The sequence below is a fragment of the Phasianus colchicus genome, chromosome 2 (genome assembly GCF_987193195.1).
Source record: "Phasianus colchicus chromosome 2, bPhaCol1.hap1.1, whole genome shotgun sequence".
In the NCBI taxonomy this organism is placed as follows: Eukaryota; Metazoa; Chordata; class Aves; order Galliformes; family Phasianidae; genus Phasianus; species Phasianus colchicus.
In genome coordinates, this window is record NC_143437.1 from 34,806,402 (window position 1) to 34,828,700 (window position 22,299).

Here is a 22,299-nt window from a genome sequence, read left to right on the forward strand (position 1 = left end):
ATATGATCAGTGTCTTCATAATAGAATCACTTAGCCATTACATGGATTCTCACAAATAGGGGAATGGTTAAAGGTAGTGTGACTTCAAAGTTGGATCTGAGCAGAAGTACTGGCTTTCATTTAACAGCATCCTGCATTAGTACAAGAAATTTTATTGTGTGCATTTTATAATAGTGCCACGTAACTTAAAATGTAACACACTTGGCTTCTGCTAGATAGGTGTTCATGAAAAGGTGTTCATGAAAAATGTGCTGTAAAACTAGAAACCTGACTCTGTTACATTGTTAATTAAAAGAAGAAAGGCAGACTTTTTAATATGAGCTCAGTCAGAGGAAGACATCAACAAAGAGTGTTTTGCTGGCTGTCAAATGAGAAAAACAAAAAGACTTAAATTCTTTTTCTAATATTTCCTTCCAGGGTGACTCATCAATAGAAACTCGGAAGAGCAGCAGAAGAGAAGCCATACAGACAAGCTGATAACTCAAAGAAATACTATTTTGAGTTGGGGGTTCAGAGTGGAGCCATCATGAGCGATGTTACCATTGTGAAGGAAGGCTGGGTTCAGAAGAGGGGTAAGTTCTACCTATTAATGCATAGTTCTAATTTGTAGCTGTCTGTGTGCAGTGGCATTGTACAGTTAGGCTGTGAGCATTCTTGATTTATCTTCTGGTCTGCAGCAAGCTAATCTGACCATATGGAATTAACGGCCATTAAGACCTGGGTCTTGTTAATACTTAACCCTCAGAATTGCCCCTGTTTATGTGGGTAACTGTAACAGTAAGGAGGTAGCTGGTCTCAGTAATTTCCACTTAACCTTGCTGCTCCAGCTCCTGTCACTCCTGTATCAGACTAAATATGCAGTGGTGGCAGCTGTAAGTGGGAATAGAGGTGCACAGTTGGAGGTTGTGTGGAAACAGTTGTGGATGCAATACTTTGCATAGAACTCAATGGATGCTAAAATGTGGCTCAGCTGATATTACTTACTCAAGTACTTCCCATAAAATCAGTGTGTTACTTGTGTAAAGCTCAGTGTATACCTAATTGCTCTGCAGACCTGGAAGCCATATGATTAAAGAATATGTTCCTAATTATAAGCCAGTCTAAAGCAGTATTTTTTCTTACACTCAATTCCTGTAAATTCTTGAGATGTCATTTTATGATCTGTCACTGCGCAATCTGGAATTTTGGGATGGTTGCCGTATGTTGGGCTTTGAATGGGAAACCTCTGGAAACACCTGGCATTCATATCAAGTAATGAACTTTGAATGAAATCTGTGCTTTGTGCTGCTTTGCTTGGGGTTGTGGTTGTGCACGTGATTATTTCCAAAAGAAGATCATCTCTCTTGCAGAGAGAAGGAGATCTGTATTAAAGAGGAATGCATACGGATTCTATCCCAGAAGCATTTAGATGTGAATAGTATGAACAAAATCGCTCTTTAATTTACATAGAAATGCTTTGTTTCATTAGCAGTGTGCAAAGACAAAGATCATTATTAGCTTTCTTATTGTAGATTGACATTAAATGTTAAAGAAGCCAAGAGAATTGTGGAAAAAAAGTTTATTATCCTGTAATTACTCCTGCATAATTGTATTGCAGTATTTCATTATGGGTATTGAAGATGAAAATTAGCTAAATGGCATGAAGCTTAAGGCCTGCTTCCTGTTTTGTAGTATTATACTTACATATATAACAAACCAAATTTTGCAAGACTGGAGTTATTTAAAATTTTGAATTATTCTTCCTTCCCGCCTTCTTGCTTGCTCTATTTGGATATCTCATTTCATTTTCTGTTTATTTCATGTAATTTCAAGCATATTAGGATATGATTGGGTTGATCGATCTTCTTCATTAAAGCCCAGTATCAGCTCTGTGATATGTATTAAACAGGGTCCCAGAAAGGACTATGGTTTTATACAGTGAAATTAAGTGTCATACTGAACATTTGAAAATTTGAAGTGTAAAACAAAGGTTCTCCTTCTCATGCTGCTATCAATTAAAGAAAAGCCTACTGAATTTCACATCTTGTTAGTTTTATTGTTTTGTTTTCAAATTAAAAACATGACATTCATTTTTCCTCATTTTAATGAACTTTCAGCAAATGTATGGTTGTTTTTTTCCTTCTTGTCTAGGTATCTGTAAGTTTAAGGGTGGTTTTCTTTTCCTTTTTTTTTTTTAATTTGTTTGTATTTCCTTAATTTTCTGTGTCTGACTTGTTCTGAGTGTTGGTGGATTCAAGTTTTTTGTTTCTGAAAACAGAAGGAGTGAAGTGTGGTTTTACTATGTCAAAAATTTGTAACTATTTGCTTCAATGCTTATATATTTCATGTAATTACAGATTCTATCTAGGCTTTGCTTTGCTTTGCAAAAGTTTGCTAAGCACTTTTTTTTTTAATTGTTGACAAGGAAAAGTTAAGCTAAACTTAGTCTATTTGTGAAAGTTCGGATTTCACTGTACTCAGTAGACACCTGGCCAGCTGAATATTCTCTCTCTGTACCAAGCAGCATCATGGGACTGGTAAAGTAGCACTGCTTCTTCAAGCTTTAATGCAATTACAATTTTTAAAGTGGGTTTTCTGATCATCCCCACTTGACAGTTACTGGTTAGTTCATAGAGCAGTTTGATATGTACATGCTAGGTTCCTCCTGGAGGAAACCAGACATGGCATCTCCTCCCCGTGTATCCAATGTGTGGATTTCAGCCTCCAGCTGGGGCATGACCATACAAACCAACAGCTTACAGCTGGTACGTTGAACAGTTGTAAGCCATGTGGATGGTACAACATTCCTTCTGAGGCACCAAACTGAATTTAACTTGAAATAGAACTCGTAAACTCTGTACACTGTAAAAGTAGGGGCCTGGGCACCAAGTGCTTCAGTTGACTGATCTGGTTTTATTACGCCGAATTACTTGGTTGTGTGAATATAGCCTAGGGCTTTTAAAAATGGTTCCCTTCAGCAATCAGGGAAGTTTGTGGTACAGGAAAAAAAGCAGAGCAATCTTGCTGCAATTCAGAACCGAGTCAAGAGGTATGACGGTGATGATAGGACTGGGATGAAGCAGAGTTCCAATGAGCCAGCTAATGAGAAGCTGTTACGAAAGGGAGGTAAAGGAACTGATTATTGGAATGAGAGGGGGGAGGACTGATAGTTGAGCTGAGGATCTCTCTCCATGTTGAGGCTGAGATAGATAGATGCTGAGTAGTAGAGGATCTGTTTTGTTATTGCAGCGTATTGTGATTCTTAATGGCTGTGAAATGCACTGAGAAAATGTTTGCTTAATTATCCTTCCCACTGTATCCATTAGGAATAGAGGGCTGATAGTTGTATGTTTGCAAGTCTTTACACCTGCTCTTGAGCACAGAGTCAATATGATTCTACACTTTTGGCTTCAACATGCTGTTGTGCAGTGTATGTTTAAGTGACCAAGCTATTAAAGTATTCCTATTTTAAAATCACTCAGCACTCAAAGTAAGAAATGCCAGAATTAAAATTACTTAATTAAAGATGATCATACTTGGGTTTGAATAGTCTTTACAAGCAGGTGTTTCATTGTGATGAGAGTAGATGACACTGAGGGAAGGAAAGCTGTTTTACCTGAACACTTATACTTGCAGAGGTGACAGGCTGGAAGTGAGAATTTCAGGTGGTGTATGAATTGAAAGCCAAGAGGAAGCAAAGCCTGAGAAGCTCAGTTAACCTCAGCACAGGTCAGAGCCCATGCAGTGTATGAAGGAAGATCCTCAGGCACAGGGGCTGGACCTGCCTCAGCAAGTGATGTGGCTCAGTGAGAGCAGATCCAGAGACTTAGTGATGAGGACCTGGTGCCTATCTGCACTCACAGCATTTGCAAGTGAAGTGGGTTTGGTCTGGTTTCTGTCTGCTTCTGTGCCCCATTACAGCAGTGGTAGAGCTCCAGAGTACATCTCCTGGTTCGCTTTCATCTGAAAGAAACCAGATTTGTGCACTCCAGGACTGCTTCATTCAGCAAACAAAAGTGCATTAGCCAGAGTGATAGAAGATTTGTTGCTAGAGTGCTCTCCTTATCTGAGCTAAAGTACTAGTGCAGACTTACCCTGTGGGACATCGGAACTTGTCTGAGCAAGATCCAAATGTATGACATGAATGGTTTTTGGATTGACTCAGTCAAGAGAGCAGTGAGAATGCATTTTGTGCACATGATCTTACAGTTGTCTGTGATTTGCTGCCTCAGATCAAGTCCTTAGAACCAAGCATCTCATGGCCTTGTGTTCCCGTGCTGCTGGAAAGATAGTATTGCAATGTACTGGCTGAGTATGCTTTGTTTCAGAGAGGATAATCATTTTCCTTTCTTCCCTCTGTTCTGCAGTCATTCCGGTAGCCAGAATAGAAAAGTGTTGTGTTGTCTACTTTTGTGATTGTCCTTTTTAGATGGCGCCAACTTTCTTTCCTTCTAATGCAGAGGTGAGAGGGAGGTGGTCTTAACTGAGAACCTGAAATAGACTGATCCAAACCTTGCTGCTGATTTGCAGAACACGGTGTTTATGCAGTTAGTGTAAGGACTCTGCAGTAATTGCTGAAATTGCTTCTACATTTTGGCTTTGCTTATAAGCACAATGTTTTGCTGAGTGTCTTTTCAAATTATTGTAAGATTTAGTCTTTTTAATTTTACTGAACGCAAATTGAATGTCTTACAGAGTGGGGATATATTCTGAATATATCAGTTTGGAAACAGCTGTTTTTTCAAATGGATGAACATGCTTAGTCTGATTGGAGCATATCATTATGACAGAGATTTTATGCATATAATTCAGGTGGTTTGTTTCTTTTTCTTTAAAGCTAGTTTCTTGTGTTGTGGGGTTGACCTTGTCTGTGGTCTATAATAGTCACAACCATTAGAATTAGATTTAACAATCGTTAATAACTATGCTTAATTGCAACCTAATTTCTTTATATACAACCTGTGCACAAGATTTCAATTAGTTTAAACATGGGAAAAGTTTTAAATGTCTACATTACCATATTATTAAAAGATCATTTGGGACAAAGGAGAAATTGATACAGACTCTAACTTTTTAAAGACCTAGTTTTAAATTGAACGTGTCAGATATTGTGTGTGTGTGTGTGTGTATGTGTGTGTTGAAAGAGGAAACGTTTTCCGTTTGAGGAGAGTAGACCTAATATGGATTACATAACAAAATGGCTAAATCATTATTTTAAAACAAAACAAGATGTTGTCTGTTTAAGTCTGTACTTCTGTACTTGACTTACCTGACCTCTGTTGGGCTTCTCCATTCAGGTGTGTTAGATGAGATAATGCTGTTTATTGTGACCATCTTTACCTTTGTTTATTATTATATTTTTTATGCAGATTATGTGAAATAGATAATGTATGCAGAGGTGACATTAATCATTGTGTTTCTTTTCCTCTTCTTATCTTGCAGTACAGAAAAACTTGTATATGAGTTTTATAGAGAGGGAACTGGAGTATAAAGCTGTACTAATTTAACTGTGATAACTTAAGGCATTTAGTGTAGTGAGATGGAGGTTAAAAAGAAGAGATGTTTTGAAACTTTCCTGTAGCTCCTTCAATAAGAGTATCATTTCAAATATTTTATTATTTTTTTCACTCAAATATTATTTATTTATGAAAATATATAGCTTTTCATAACTTCTTGGTATCCAGAGTAGAATCACCTGAAGCATTTCCAGCCCCACGGAGATTATAGAGTAAAATCTGTTTGATTTATTATGATGAGATTAATTCAGCTGCCAGTTTGTTCTCATTTCTGTAGTTCAAGAGAAGATGCAGATATAATGGGATTTCAAGAAATAAACATGTGGAAAATATTTTGTGGTGTTATATCTGTGTTATAATGGACATTAGGTTTTTCAGTGGAACCAAGCCCAAGAAGATGTTAATTTTGGAAATACTTGCTGGAACTTGAATTCTTGTGGTATGTTTTTTTTGGGTGGGGGCAGGAATGCCTTGATTGAAAAAATAATCTCAGAAGTTATGGTACTAATTGACTGTTATTCACAACCTGTCAGAAATCTTGTTTGCAGATTGTCTGAATTATTTGAGTAGTTTAACACACCTCTAACAAAGACAAATTTAAATAGACTGTCTTGAACATCTGCTGCAGAAAGCAGAAGGAATTTAAGCCATTTTCTAATTGTTTTAGCAAATGGTAGTTTAAGGTGAAGTCATCACTGATGAACCACTTGAAACTAAATAAGTTATTGAAGTTCCATTAAAGCGTTACATGGAAGTTAAAGAGTCAGTGAATGTAAATGGTGGCTTTGAGGAACTGACCAAAACAGACAAGAAATGACAATAAAAGCTTTGTTATATGAATGTTTATACATCTAAATTACAGTATTTTTTATGTTCTCAAATACATATTGTTACATCATTCACTCAGTTCAGAAATGGATCTGTAATGTTGCTTGCAGTACTTTGCTTCCACATCTCCCCTGAACTGAGGGAGCTGTGTATGTACGCAGAGACTATTTTCCTCCAGCTACTGACACAGGAAAGAGGCCCTCCATGCCCTCCCCCCCTGACCTTTTCACTTTTCATTTGAGTGCCAAATTCTTCTTTTTGGAAATAATCATAATCTTTTTAACCCCACTTGTCCCTGACAGAAGGTCAGATCCACATGAAAGTCTGAAACTCGATGTATATAGCACGAGTGTGGGACATTCTCTTTGCTAAATTACTATTTATTCCAGGTACTTTTTAGGTAGTAAATTTGTGAGCGTTGCTTTATCAACCCTTTAGCTTGGATTAATATAAATTTCTACTGGTAAAGGCACTATGCTATAGTAGCTGAAGCCTGAGACACAATCATGAAGCACAAGGTAATTCCAACAGTCCCAATATTTTTTCTTCTTCATTATCTTTGCTGAATGCTAAGCATAGGTAATACATACATGCTTGATATCTGTTTTTGTTTCAATTTATATTGTAATATGGCCTTTCCCCTGTTCTAGGTGTTTGTATAATTGTGATTCTGATTGGTAAAAATGACATTTGTCTAGAGCTGTATTGTAGATAGCAGTGTTCTGTGTGTGTTCTTTGATTGAATATATTTATTCTCATCAAAACTGTGTTGGATAGAAGATGGAATAATACGTTCAGAGGGAAAAAGGTGTTATCAAGTTTGTGTTAATAGGATTTTATTAGAGTATAATATTCATGGGTATCAGCGTGTTTGACCTTGATGCTGTTGATTGTCAGATACTTGATTTCTTGAAAGGGGGTTGAGAGCCTCAATATCCAAAAGGTATCCCTGTTATTACCATTTTTCCAGTGGCTTGCTTCTGGTGCTTATCACTTTAGTCTTTGGGATAGGGGGAAAAAAAAGGAAGACATCATTTCGCCTTTCACATGTTCTGAGATTTATGGTGTAAAAGTGCTTCTACTATTCCTGAGAACAGCAGGTTGCTTGTTACACAGGAAAACACAGGCAGTGGTCTTTGGAATGTTTCAGGCAAATTGGAATTGAATTTTCTTGTATGTCTGTTCCACTTCCTGTGTAGTGATTGCTGCCTTATTGTCCGTGTTCTGAATGGTTTTTCCAGTCACTCTTATTCCTACCAGTTTGTTACCCATGAGGGCAGTTCTTTCCAAGAGGCAAGGTTAACATTCAGTTGCAGGGACTGGAAAGCAAGATGCTGAAATTCATTGTCCTTGTCCTACTCGCAGCCTTTCTGGCCTGGCAGTGCTTTGTGATGAAATTATACTGTTTGGGAAGACTTGGAGGAACTGTTTCTCAAATACACGCTCATTGTTATTTTTTATTTTTTAAAGCTTAAATAGTAATTCTGTATAATACTTTCGGCATACTGTAATCTGTTGATTAAACTTAAATCTCTTTGTGTTTATGTCACTTTCACATTGAATATTTTATTATTATAATGAGAACTTGCTTACAATACCAGAGTTTTTGGTCTCACTAAGAAGTCATCTTCCCTCACTCTACTATCTATTTGCCAGTCTGACCAATAAGTATACGCCAAACCTACTTTTGGTTCAGAGGCAATCCACATATCTTGCTCACCTCAACTGGGCTGATCAGCTTATGCCTCTGTGGGCTGTAATTGTCAGAAACATTAATAAGGTCAAGAACTGTGACTCAGAATTATGTCCTGAGAGTTTTTTAGGGCTGGGTGGAGAAGTGAAAGGTGTAGGGCATGAATACGGAAGAAACAGCCGAAACTGCAAAATGAGATGCTGAAAAATCAGGTTTGGCAGGAGATTGGGCTAGTGATCATTGAGAGAATGAATGAAAGATGGAGGACAAGGGAAGAAGGTTTTCTAACCACTGAAGTGCTATCTTGGTAGCTTTTCCTTCTTCCAGAGGAGCTGTTGACCCTTCGTGAACGTCTGTGCAATCTATTGGCAAAATGAGAGTTTTTTTTCCCCAGCAAATATAGAAAAAAGGTGGTGGCAGTGCCCAAGACTTAAACATGATGATAGCCAACTGATCTTTTCCCAAAGTGCAAGCAAAACAGTGTTGTTCTGACCTTACTTGACTTGTGTGGGAAGGATTTCCTGGAGTAGACCTTAACTAGTACCTTATACAGCATAGGAGAAGATAGCCAAAACTGCCTGAATATGGTCTGGGGCTACCTGATTGAGCAGGTGCTTGGACCAAATGACCTCCACAGGTCCCTTCCCACCTCAGGTGTGCTGTGATTTGTGTGGTTCTGTGAATGTGATGAGTGGAGCAGCTGGTGCTTAGATTTTGATGTGCATACTCTGCATGTTTCCAGTGCTTTGGTTTGGACTCATTGTCATGCCTGTTCCTGTGGGCTGGATGCCTTGTAGCAGTGGGAATGTATTAGGCGCAGTTGCAGTGTAAGCCAAAGCTTGTAGTAGTTGATAATTGGGAGATTTGCTTCAGATATATACTCCTTATCTGTAAAGCAGATCTATCTTTACTCTCATTTTTTCCAACCCTCTTCAGTATCATCTTTAGCTGTGTCATAGGTGCTGTGTTGATTACTCATCTTGCAAATCAGGGCAGAGTTAGTTTACTTTTTATGAATCTAACTACATTACTTTGTAATTAGATCATTGTCTATAGTTTACCATAAATTCTGAATTTATTAGTGTTCTTTATTGTAAGATTGTTTTCTAAGACTAACAGGAAAATAGGAAATCAGTGTTTTGCATGTCAGCACACTGATAAGAAATCATTTGTCCATTTTCAAGACAGATTCAGAAGTTCACTTTTGAAAAGTTAGGTGATTGTCTTTGCAAGGGTATTTAATTACAGTGGGATAGCATATTAACTATGTGAAATTAGAAAGTCCCCGATTTTACTATTGTCAACATTTTTACATTAAAACTCCAAATTATTTAATCTTCAGTTGCGTTTGAACAGTTGAATTGTAAAAAATGTATTCACTTCCTACTGGTTTTCTCTTACCAACATTGTCATGCTAAGAAAGTTACTGGATCCGGAATAGTTTTCACAGAGAGCTACTGACTAGCCTGAGATAATGAGAAACGCACTCATGAGAAATTGGAGAGGGATCCTGTAGCTACTTCATACAAGTCCTTTGTGCTTTTGGCTGCAGTAATTCAGGGACAACTATCTAACGAAGAAAGATGCGTAAGGTGGTAAATCATGTGAGGAATTGAGCCAATGGTATCTTAAATTTGGCTCTCAGTGTTAAGAATTTTAATTTTTCTGAGCCACAGTTTCCCTCAGGTAGAATGGAAATAATATTGCTATTTTACCTCAGGGGCTTCCTGAATGTAAGTCTAGTAGTCTGCATGAAACGAGTGCTTCACATTACTGTATTCCTGCTTGTAAAGAAAGTGGAATGAGCCTAGCAGTAGTTGAAGTTAGCATGAAGGAGAAGCAATGGATGGTTTTGTTTTCCTTTGTTTCTTTTCCTGACATTTTGCAAAGGGAGAGGTGAAATCTCTTAGGAGTGTACAAAGGGTAGTGTTTATAATTAAGTGCAAAAAAACCCAGACAAGCCTGTAGTCCCTTACCAGTTCTCAAGGTTTGGTGTTTTTGCCAGATATCTTCCAGAGAGAATGGAAGAAACTCCCAAGGAGCAGTCCCCAGGAGAGGATTCCATAGGAACATGGTGACACCTCTCCTACATTCTTCTGATCAGATGAAACTGCAATTGTATCAGTGGTTTAACTTTTGCGTGGACGAAAATAGATACAAAACAATGTGGTTTTGTACAGCATAGATTGCTTTAAAACTAGCGTTCACTGTGCTCACTTTTATATCACCATGCCAGCTTTTGGATGCTGACTAATACATTGGAAACTTTTCTGAACAAGTTTATTCTTATCTTGAGAAATAGCAGCAACTACTGAATTTTAATTAGGATCCTGTGAACTTGCCCCTGATAGATGCAGTTCCATGTTTACTTGGAACTTGTATTAAGTGGAAGCTGTTTCTGAAATGGGGGAAGTGTCATGTCCTTTTCTTGCACTGTTGTGTTGGCACTTGTGTTCATAACGGTCATGGGGTGAATCATACCAGGAAATTTATCTGGCTGAAAACTAATCTATTTTTATTTTCTCAGCTAACTTTCAGATGGATTGTTTCTCTGATCTGACTCACCGTGTAGCTGCACAAACAGTAGTGCTGGCACAATTGGGAATGAGCGACTGGAGGTGTGGAGGGCAGGGCACGTCCCATGTAGTGACAGCCTGCACCTTCCCCTAAAGTAAATTGCTTACAAAACTGCACCTAAAAATTAGGCTGGGACTAGAACCAAGCTGCAGCACAATTATTTTGTGTTTTGAGATTGTTTTCTCTCTGTAATTCCTGTTTAGAAAAGAGCCAATGATTTAATGTCTGTGCTGATCCCAAACTTGATTTAATTAGAAAAAGCTACCAGGTGGTTAATTCCCATGGGTTTAAAGTTTTTGAACAAACAGTAACTTGTAACAGAGTAGTGACTTGGCTAATGTCTGAAAAATTAAATAGTGCCTTAATCCAAGTGATAGAGTAGCTTCGTAATCCTCTCTGATTTAGGGGCTTCATAAAGAGAATGTTTTTAACTAAGAAGCCACCCTTGCAGCAAAAGGGTACCCTTCTGAGGCTGTTGAATTTGTTGGTTTCTGGGTATTACTCGAGATGTAAACTATACTTTCTGTTTTCTGACTTCACAATATGCATTCTGTGTTGGTAGACTATCAGTGAGACTTCACATAATGTTAATTTTCAGACCTCTGAGTTTTTGCAGAGTTTGCAATATTCTGCAACGTGACTGCAACATTTGGTAAAATTCCTTTAAAAGTATGTTTTGGCATAAACTCATTCTTTGTAAACCTTCTTCTGGTTTTGTTTGGTTATATAGCAAAATTTGGAGGAGGTTCAATATCTTTATGATTACATCATGCATGAAGAATACTCTGTTTGTAAACATTTTTATTGAGGATCCCTTTGGATGTTCTTCCGTCACAGTCAAAACTTTACACATTTAATTTAGATTATGTGGAACCAATGTTGGTACATAGGGTCTTATGCTGATGAACTTTTTCCATACTTGATCCAACTATCCTTTCCCCAGAGGAGAGAGGGAATTGTTGTTCTGATCGTAGTGCGTTATTTGTGATTTCTAATAGCTGTGTAATGCATATTTATGTGTGAGTGTAAGTGAGCTGTTTTTTTGTTGTTTTTTTTTCCTGTGCCAGACTTCAAAATGTCATTAATAGAGAATGCTACAATGATGAGGGTATTGGTAATATCAAGTTTATTGATAAGGAAGGTTTAAATAATCTGTTGTAGGTATGGAAATAATAATAAATATTACCTTTGATAGTAAAATTTGACCCATTTAAAGATCATGTTATAAAAATTCTGGTCTTATCTTTTTTTTCAGTGGATTTTTTTTTAGGAATATAATGTAATGTTTTTATATTCTTATGTAGCTGTTGGTTTGATCTGAATTTATTATGTTTGCTTCTTAAAATGAATTTTCCCATAAGAGTTATCAAGTCACAATACCAGAGCTGGGTAAAATAAGGGGGAAAAAAATGCTATTTTTATTGTGAGACAGCGTGATTGCAAAAGCATTGCTGTCTGATTGTCCATAATGTGTCTGACCTTTCCTTACCAAAGGAAAATATCTTTGTGGTATAGTGAGTTTTGCCAGAGAGAGTCGCAGGTCTTTATATTCAGTAACAAACATTGTCAGTTGTAAATTGCCACACAATAAGTGTTTGCATTTTTGCAGTAAATTATGATCCTGCATTGGAGGTTTAGCATATTAATAGCCTTTTCTTTCTTCCAGTCCACTTTGTTTCCTGAAACCCAGCCGTGGCTGTTGATGTCAGTATATCACAGCTGCACTGCAGAAGAAAGTTTAAAGCGATCAGATGCGCAGTTTATAAGAAGATGACTTACCACAATCTCTCTGTTTTGCCAATCAACATATTTAAAAATGCTCCAAATATCTTGTTTTCTTTAGAGTTTCTTGAAAATCTGTTCGTATTTCTTTGGGTGTGCATATTTTTTTTTAAATACAAAGCAAGAAATGAATCAACTTGCTAACATTTTAGTCTTCTCAAAATAAAATACCAACAATTTCTGTCTGCTACAAAATACCATGCATCGGAATCCAATGCTTGAAGAACACATTTCTAAATATTGTTTAGAACGTATCGTGCAAGAAGAGAATGGTGTTTAAAAATGCACCATCACCATAAATGTAAAAGCTTGTAGTGTACATAAAGAGGTACAGAGTTAAAATCAGAAAGATATGACTGTGTCTGAAGATGGCAGTTTGTGTAAGTTCTCATTCACTGTGGGAAGTGGATCTTTTTCTCATTTTTAGCCATGTTGGGTGTGTCTTTTCAACTATAAATTAGTGTGAAGTTCTGTGGAGCCTGGGACGTGGAGCAGACACTGACAGCAGAACAGGTCTGGAGAACTTTCTAAGACGGCTGTGAGTGCAGTCACCAAAGAAATGGTCTTTATGCTCATGCTGTGCTGTGCAGAGCTTTTGTTTCTGGGAGGGAAATATTCAGTAGTGATTTCAGCTTCTACTGTAGTTAAAGATTTTGTTTCTGGTTTGAAATGATACAAATAATTTTCTTTTGGTTCCTACTGCGACTGCCATTACATTATTCTCAGTATAGAAGTCTGTCATTAGTTTGCTATGTCGTTCCCTTGGCCGCAGTTGTGTGAACTTGGTTGTAGGAGTTGCAGGTGAATGTTATATTTTTGCAGAGTTCTGAGCAGCTGGTGGGCCTGACAGAGAGCAGTTGATACAAATGGGAAGGATATAGAGCATGGAGACCTGTTTGAAGGATGAGTTGATTGGGCTGGAGTATCTTTGGTATGAAAATCAATAACCATTGCTAGATACATTAACATCATAAAAGGAAAAAAATAGAGAAAGTTTGGTGTGACCGTATTGTTTCTGAAAAAATATTGAATATTTATATTGGAGAGACTAGTAATTTTTAATTAATTATGAGGTCACAGGAAGTTTCCATTACAGAAAAATTACATGGTAATTGCTGTTACATCTGAGATGCACCAGCATATACTTCAGTGACTGGAAGATGAAGTTAAATAGAAAAGCGCTCTTTTTCTTCACTGCTATTTATAAAATGGTATTATGTAATTACAGGAAAAAAATCTAAGCAAATATAATTAATCCCTGGAAACTCCCAGCTCAAATACTACATTGAAAAGTAAAGGAATAAAAGAAGGAGGTAAATTTATCTATCTTGGTAATAAGGTGCCTGTCATCTGGGGATTCCAGTGCACGGCTACTGTTACAAATTGGCAAGGCAGCAGTTTCATTTACCAATTAAATAGGATGCGGTCATGAAAAAATCCATGCTTTAAAGACCAGAGTGTGAAACTTCAACTCAGATATTTCTTTCCATCTCAACATATGGATGTGAAAGCTGGAAATCTAACAAAGGTACAGACATCTAAATGCCTTTGAAAGCAAATGCCTTAGAAAAATACTACGTATTAAATGGAATGAATTTATAACAGATGCCAAGATTCATTAGACAGCTCAAAAACCCCTTGGCTCTAAAGTTATCCAGAAAAGAAGATGGAATTATCATCTGGAACATATGTTAAGAATGAAGCCAGAGCATCTGTCATGGAAAGCATGCCATTGGGCAGCTGGAGGAACAAGGAAAAAGCACCAACTGAAAAGAATCTCTCCATAGAACACCTAAGGTAAAAAAAAAAAAAAAAAAAAAAAAAGAGGAAAAAAAAAGGAAAAAAAAAAAGGAAGGAAGGAAAAATGAGACCTCACAGTGCTTGCAGGAGGGGTGGCTGGAGGCTTGTGGTTTGTTTTCTAGTTTGCTTTTATTTTTTTCAATGCACATAAGCTGAAGGTTTTGTGTTGTTTTCTGTGAAGATTGCAAGGGATGATTAATGAACAAAGATTAGAATTTAAAAGTACAGACTATGTACAGTACTTAATTGTTATCTATTTTCATTTATTATAGAATTTGTATGTAGCTTTAGGCGTGACAAGAGAAATTAACAAATCTTTATTCCTTGCCCCTGGTTGGTTTAATCTGTGATAGAGCGTTCTGAATTATGTGGATAAAAATCCAAAATTATTTTATCCAAGTAGCCTACATTAATGATAGCACTATTGATTTCCTTTTCTCTGAGAACGTTTGCTTTTGTTTCTTTGTGGTAGAACTACTTGTCACTTTCCTGGAGTTTCTGAGGTGGAAGCTCTCTGCTAAACTGTCTTTGACTTGCACTAGTATTACCTTTAATGTTAGCAGAATTCGTGCTGGAAACACCTCAGGAGGATTGAAATTTCATAAAAGACTTCCAGTTGGAATGTAAGGTTTCAAATCTGTTGTCTGACTCTATCTTTTGATCCCATGTTATGCAAAGCATTTCATTAAAATACAACAATCTGAATTAACTTTCTCCAAAGTAGGTATTCAGTACTGTGTTGGACTTGGTGGATTCCTTTCCTTTGTTGATGCTGTTAGTTTATATGTTTGTTTTGTTTTTCTTTCACTTCCCTTATGATTTATCAGGTAAAAGGGAAAGCTCTGTGCTCAGTAATGTGGAGGTGCTTCCAAACAAATATGTGTGTGATATGGCTTTTTAAAATTTGGTTTCCTTTTTTTTTTTTTTCTAACCTCACTGAATCAACTCACTAACACCCAACCTGACATATGGGTAGAGATGCTTCCTGTGAAAAATTTGAAAAATGCTTTCACCTTCTATATGCTGAAAATTCTAAATCGTGGCATTTCATAATGCTTTTGGAGCCGCTAAAGGTTTACCAGAAACAATTTTAAAATGTATGCATTTTAAATACAGAGAAATCCTATCTTATGAGCTTAAGTAGAGAGCCAAGAATCATGTAGTTCCACTTTGCAGGGTGATGAGTTTAGGCAAAGTGAATAGCTTCTGAAACATTTTTGAACGTGTATTGATAGCTACAGCTTTTCTGTTTCTTCCACTTATAATATAATGAGTGTTACACTGCATATATTCCTTATTGCTTCATAAAGGTGAGAAATGCTTGCAAATGGAATTCAGCCACACTTAAAGGTTCAGCATTCTAGAAATGTAATTAGTTTTTACTTTTCTTTTTAAAAATGTTTATGGAGATTTTTTATTAATTCTGCGCATTCAGAGTTGATAGAACAAAGTTTAGATGCCTTCTTCTCATTTGCAGGAAGTAAAGCATATAGGTATTGACTGCGCTTCACAACCTATTTGGTCAAGTTTTTCTCCTTAGTCAGTTTTACAGACTTTCCTGCTGATCTATTGTGTAATTATTGCAGTTAGGACTGCAGATAAAACTCTGCTTAACTAAACTTTATCAGAAGATGTTCATTCTGCCAAATTCAGAGCTGCCTTCGGCTATGTTTTATGGAAAAATAAACTGAGAGCACTCCTGAATATCTTTTCTCCTTTAGCTTTCATGACTCTCTATTCTTTTGCATGTTTGGAAATTTCTTTATATTGTTTGTAATAAAATACTTTCAGAACTACATTTAATGTGCTTAGAAGACAGATCTCTGGAGTAAATGAAGTAAAAAACATTGTGTGGTGTACTACTTCAAGTTGTGTTGACTGGTGTTTTGAAATACAGTTGTCCTGTGCTCACCACTAAAGATTTTTGCCAACATAACAAAATAAAATACATAACAATGAAAAATACTCAAGTGCTAAAAATACAGGATTACTACATGCTCTGACCTGTGCTCACTGAGTTGGCAGGAGTAGCCTTGTATTGTTTGTTCAAGGTTTGTTTGAACAGAACAATTATAGGATGATCATTAAAAGTATTGACATTATTTTTCAGGAGTAGAAGATTAAAAAAACACCTTGAAGAAACAGGGTTTTTAAGAACTCTGTAAGATTGCACTACACAAAATAGCAACAAAAGACAAAACATCATAAACGTTTTCATTTGAAAAATACTCAATTCCAGTTATCGAGGAAGTGGTTGTTTATGCAAATTATGTATTTTCTTTGTGCATTTTCCTTGCAGTATTTTGAAACTATGCTACAGAATCTTCATCTATAAAGGAAGGGGGTTACTTGCCCATGTCAAGGGTCTCATGTTGGGTGAGGATTTTTGGATGTTTGGCAAAGACAGAAAGAAGACTTCCTCCCTCCATTTTGATGTAATTCACAGCCAAATGACACACAGGGTAGTGGTTAGGTCAAAGACGGCTTGCTAGGCTGATGGTCTGAATGAGTGATTCTCTGCTTTAGAAACCTGGTTTCCACGGGTGAGTGTGTGTGGGTTTCCAGGGTACAGATTTGCTGAGTTTATGCCAGAGCTAGTTCTGTAATAAAGTTGGAATGTTTCAGCCTTTGTTTTTCTGCTGTGTATGGTCAGCATGCCTGTGTTATTTTGTCCTTGTCCCTGTCTCAACTTTATTCCTTTTGTAACTGATTTGAGAAGTTGTTTGGGAACTGACAGAAGGAACACTGGCATTTCCTTCAGTTTCTCCTTTGGGTGTACTGGATATTCTTGATTCAGCCTCCCAGAAAACATTACTTGTAGATAAAGCTGAGGTGCGTAACAGTGATGGACAACAGCAAGCAGATAGTAGAGCCCATGTTTTCCCAAGCTGTGAATCTAGAGCATTGGGTTGGAAAATGAGAGGAGATACCTGGATAATCTTTTTATTTTAATTCAGTTCAGAGACCAGGTTTTATACTTCAAACAGAATTCACTGCTTCCTATGACTCTGTTTCTGTTGCCAGACTGGGAGAGTTGTGGTTCAGATTTTGTGAACTTTGTGAACAACTCTGGTTGGTCTCATTGAAGATTCAGGTGGAATGAGAGGGCTTCCATTTTTTCCCCAGGAAAACTGAATGCAATAAGAGGTGGAATTCATATCCAATTAAAAACAAAATAGTTCTTTTCCTCCAAACCCACTTTCCTTAAAATTTAGATAATCTGTAAATTTATGATATTAGAAAGTGCTGTGTGACTGTTTTCAAAGTTGTAATTATGATGATGAAATAGTTTTTCATGTGTATAAAAATGTTTATTGAACAAATGGGCAGATGCAGATCAGTGTGTGACTATGCATTTCTCCATGAGAAAGTGGGAAAGTGTATCACTTCCTCATTAACCTCACTGAGCTAGGTGAACTAGTACAGCTGTCCTTATGTTGAAGATTATGTACCAAAGTAACTAGTTAACTTCCAAAATCTTGGCTGTGTTTCCAACAAGACTGCCAATTTATAGTATTGATACATTTTATTGGACTTAAAAATGTAGTGCTGGAAGAGATTTTGAGTGCTACTTGTCTGTCCTTTATTTTGATGCAGAGACAAAAACAAGAAAGTCCATACACCATGTCTGTCTGTGGTGTTCTTGAAAGGTCCAGCAACCCTCTGATGCTAAGTTGTTCTACAGCTCAACAAACTTTATTTGGATCAACTTTCTAAATTTTTGTACTGCCATCTATAGATGTGAGGTACGATTAATCGCTGTCTTCCTTATGAGACTCTTTCATATTTTAAGAATATTATATTTCACCTCCCTCCTATTTTCTACCATATTCCTTGTTCTAGACTAAGCCTCAATAGTTATTTTAACTATGTTTCAAACTTCATGTTTTCTACAAACAAACAAACACAAACTTTTTTTCCTACCATATTCCTTGTTGTAGACTAAGCCTCAATAGTTATTTTAACTATGTTTCAAACTTCATATCTTCTACGAACAAACAAACACAAACTTTATAGTTTATTCTCATTCGGCTTTTTTGGTGCAGCTTTTTTTTTCCCCCTAATTTGGTAGTGTTCATCAATTGTAAATGATAATATTTAAGAGCTTTTCTCTTTGCTTAGTAGAGAGGAATAATTCCATGCGTTCAGCTATTTCCCCTTAACTTACAGACAATATCTTTGTTCATATATAGCATAATTATATTTGTCTGTTATGATATTTGCCTCTTTTATATCATTATTACATCCATACTTCAGTCTGCTTTTTCTATTTTTTGAGATGTACTTGTCTGTTTTATAAAAAATAAAACCAGAACAAATGCTAAAAATATATTTTCTGTGTTTTTTTTTCTTTATACCTAAATAAGTAATCTGTAACAGAATGCAAAGGAAAAGAAGTAGAGAGTTATTCTTTCTTACTTCACTTGAAAATGTTGGGGGGTAAAAAATCTAAGACATGATGCTTTTTGCAGTTATATTGACTTTTAATAAGTAGTAATCAGGAATATGACCTTTTGGGATGTTAGATGAATAATATTCAAATATTTCTTTCTTTAAACTGTTGACTTACGTTAACTGTGGTAGTGTTATTGTAATCTTATCTTTTATTAACGTACCATATTATTTGCCATTGGTTTTTTTGTTTGTTTCAATGTACTATGAAGAGAGTTGGAAATACTGGTGAGGTTTTTTTTTTTTGGTTGATTTTTTTTCATCCTTTGTTTCTGTTGTAGTGTTCTCGTAGTCTTTTGTATTTTTTAAAGAAAACAATAATCTTTTAAAAGAAAAAGGGTACACTTTTGTGGTGTTTCAATTTTTGAAAAACAAAACAAAACTGTTTCTATTTGCTTATATAAAGAACAGCAATTTCATCTGAGGGAAATAAATATAGTGATTAAGGAAAATAAATATAGTGATATTCTGAATAATCAGATGTGATAAAGTTACCCTAAGAGGTGTTGTATGAAATCTTTGACCAGTGGCCACCATAGAGCTCATGTTTTGATGATCAGATAGTCTTTGTGACCCTTGCTATAAGGTGTTTTTAGGAGATTTGTAGATTGTGTGAGGCTTCTGAAAGTGGTGCTGGGCTTAAATGAGATGTTCTTTCCAGTGCATTTATTTGAATTTGAGAGGTCTCCTTTCCAATTTTCACTAGTACAAATTTAAAGAAAAAAGTAGCGGCATTTCTTCTGTTGGTTTGCAAAAAAGTCTCTGTGGTACAGTACTGCATTCGTTTTGGAAGTGAACTTGATGTTCCGGAAGAGTTCCTGATGCTGCAGTCACCTTGGCTGTTCATTTTGTCCAAACGCCTTGGAGTGTGGTTGTATGGGAAATAAATTTCTGAGGTGTTTGCCCTCCTTCCCTTTCTCTTATCCCTAAGAAAACACATCAGGGCCCACCTGCTATGTCCATGTCCCAGTCTGTTAGTGTGATACACATTTCCTGCACGTCTCCCAAACCTTTACCTTTACCTTTCCTTTTTTTTTTGGGGGGGAAACTTCTACGTGGCCTTCTCACTGGCACGTACATCTCTGTCACGCATCTCATATTTTATAGTCTCAGCATGATAATTCCTGAGAGCACAGAGCTACACGTGACTGCTTGCCTTCATGCAGCAGTTCACCTTGCTCCACTTAGCAGTTGGTGACAGCCAAACCAAAGATCTCAGGCTGCTGAAGAAGAGAGAATGTCTTTACAGATCTGTATGATTTCCTCAATGAGGAATAATTCCTCCTGGTCCTGCCCTAGTAAGAATGGGTGTTTCCCACAGGACTGATGATTTCTTGAACAAACCAGTTTCATTAGTAGGGTTTTGCACAGCAGATGAAATTTAAACGCAGAGTATTTGTTTAAAATAAACTATTTTCCCATAAGGCAGTCATTTTTGTCATTAAGTTCTCATCTTCAGCTCTTGGATATCCACAGGAATATTTGTCATTATAGCCCCTGAAGGAGGATCCATCATGCCAATACTCCTTTTCCTTTTTTAATGTTCCAATCAGTGACTGAAGAAGCTCCAAAATCCATAGAGAACTTGCTGATTACAGCTGTCCTAATATATGAATAGCTAGAAACGTGTACTCAACAGGGAAGACTTTCTGATAGATGTTTGTTTTCATTTCCCTTCTCACCACCCTCCAGCTTTCCCCAGTCTCCACTGTTGAGTATTTCTGAACATGATATGTGGGTAAGCTCTTACTTTACAGGGCTTGAGTTGGAAATTGGAAGCACGGTGCAATGCTGTCTGAAAATATGATGTTCACTATACATTTTCTAGGGAGTTGCTATATGTTTCGTTATAGAATTCTTCTTAAAATCAGTGCACTCTGTCCTCTTCTGGTACAGTTTTTGTTGCAGAGCAGCATTTTGCGCTCTTTTGTAGTTTGAGACTCATATTCCCTACTTATTAAGCAAATTGGGTGTTTTAATGTGGTGCTACATGTGCTCATTAAAGCTATTTTTCCAACAGCTGATCGTTATTTGTTCCTTTTTTGATTTTTTTTTTTTAATTTTCTAAATTTGAGAGAGCTAGCCAGCAGAGATTTTTGTTTCATTCTGTTTAAAATGTAAAATTCCTTTTCCATTCTTTGTTCTTACATCTCCTCTTAAACAGCGTGAAATCTGCTTTTGGTCGCTGCGAGTAGCCTGGAAAAAAGTTTGTCTGTTTCATTACTACCTATGGATATAGCCTAATGCTTTGTTTGTGTTGCCAGGCGCAACAAACTCCATAATCTATGAAATTCCACTTTTCCAAATGGGTCAAATGTTTTGGGAATGTGAATCAGCTTTCTGAAACTTACTTCTGAATTTTGAAGTGCCTTTCTAAGAGGCACGTAATGTAGGTGAAGAGGAAATGGAGCTGCAGAATTTGGTGATATTCTTATTAGTTTTTAGTATATTTATTTCAAATTATTTTTATTGAATAAGTGTTCAATGGCCCACTTGTCAAAACTTTCAGCAGTTTAGATGATGCTGTGGTTTCTTCTTTTTATAATGTGTGGTTTGATTTTTCATAAATAACTTTTCCAGATCCGAAAAAAACCCTGCGTTACTTTAATAGTTTCTTCTTGCAGTTTGACTTTACAGAATTTTGCTGAAGTAGGTAAGTGCCTCGGTACATAAAACACCACTGAAGTAGTGTAAGATGATGAAACTGGAGTAGCTTTGGATCCTGGCCTAACTCATTTGTGTTTAAAACTTCTTTAGGTAGATGTGATTTCCTCAGAAAACATAGCAATGGGAAGAGCTGTTCCCTTTGTTAATATAATATTTGCCTAATGGAATATAAAGTATGACTTTTTGAATTAGTACACTTGTGCAAATTAAGGCTCGGAAAGAAAAACAAATTGTCAGGTATTACTACTTCCCCCCCCCCCCCCCCCCAAGTTATATGCCAAATATTGTTTATATTGTTTGCTGTTTGGTACAAATGTCTAGACTACAGATTTGGTCCTGGAGAAAAATATGATATAATCCCCTTATTGCTTTGTCACTGTGAGAGTTAGAGGACTTGAAAATGGACCAGGCTGTGGTCCTAGCCACAACTAAGAAGTAAAGCTTAGAATTACAGCCATTGAGGTCTGGGCTGGTGAGGAAGTGGTGGGACCTGAAGCCATGAGTAAAATCCTTTTAGTTCACATCAGAAACGAAAATGGTGAATTACATTACATTAAGGGAGTATCAGGGAAATTTAGAAAAAATAGTAAGTATTTAATAGACCTGTACTAATTAAGTTGATAAATTATAAAAGTTTATTATCAAGGCCCAGACTTTGAGATGATGAGTGTCTTAGTTTCAGCTGGGACAATATTGTGTTCTTCGGAGTGTCTGGTATGATGCTGTGTTTTAGTTCTAGGTGAAGAACAATGTTGATAACACACTGATATTTGTGATTGTCACCGAGAGCACTGTGTAGAGCCAAGGCCATTCCAGTTTCTCAGTGAAGGGCTGGTGGGGATGGCCCAAGGAGCTGGGAGGGGCATTCCTGGTCTGATTGGCCCTTCTGATTATTACCCATTATTGATAGTTCAGGCTGGCAGCGATGAAGTCGCTGAAAGAAGCCTGAGGTCTATCAAGGAAGACTTCAGAGGACTGGGGCGGGTAGTTGAAGGAACGGGTGTG

General features: G+C 36.7%; 1 protein-coding gene across 3 annotated transcripts in view; it reads left to right on the forward strand.

Moving 5' to 3' along the window:
* The window catches only part of AKT3 (AKT serine/threonine kinase 3), a 147,716-nt gene that overhangs the window by 11,594 nt on the left and 113,823 nt on the right, over nucleotides 1-22,299 (forward strand). For all 3 annotated transcript variants that reach the window (XR_016464172.1, XM_031592720.2, XM_090135356.1), the window contains exon 2: nucleotides 418-572. Coding sequence is in view for 2 of the 3 variants with exons in the window: in XM_031592720.2 (XP_031448580.1) it covers nucleotides 527-572 (46 nt within the window). In the remaining variant the exon portion in view is untranslated. The remainder of the gene's footprint in view (nucleotides 1-417; nucleotides 573-22,299) is intronic.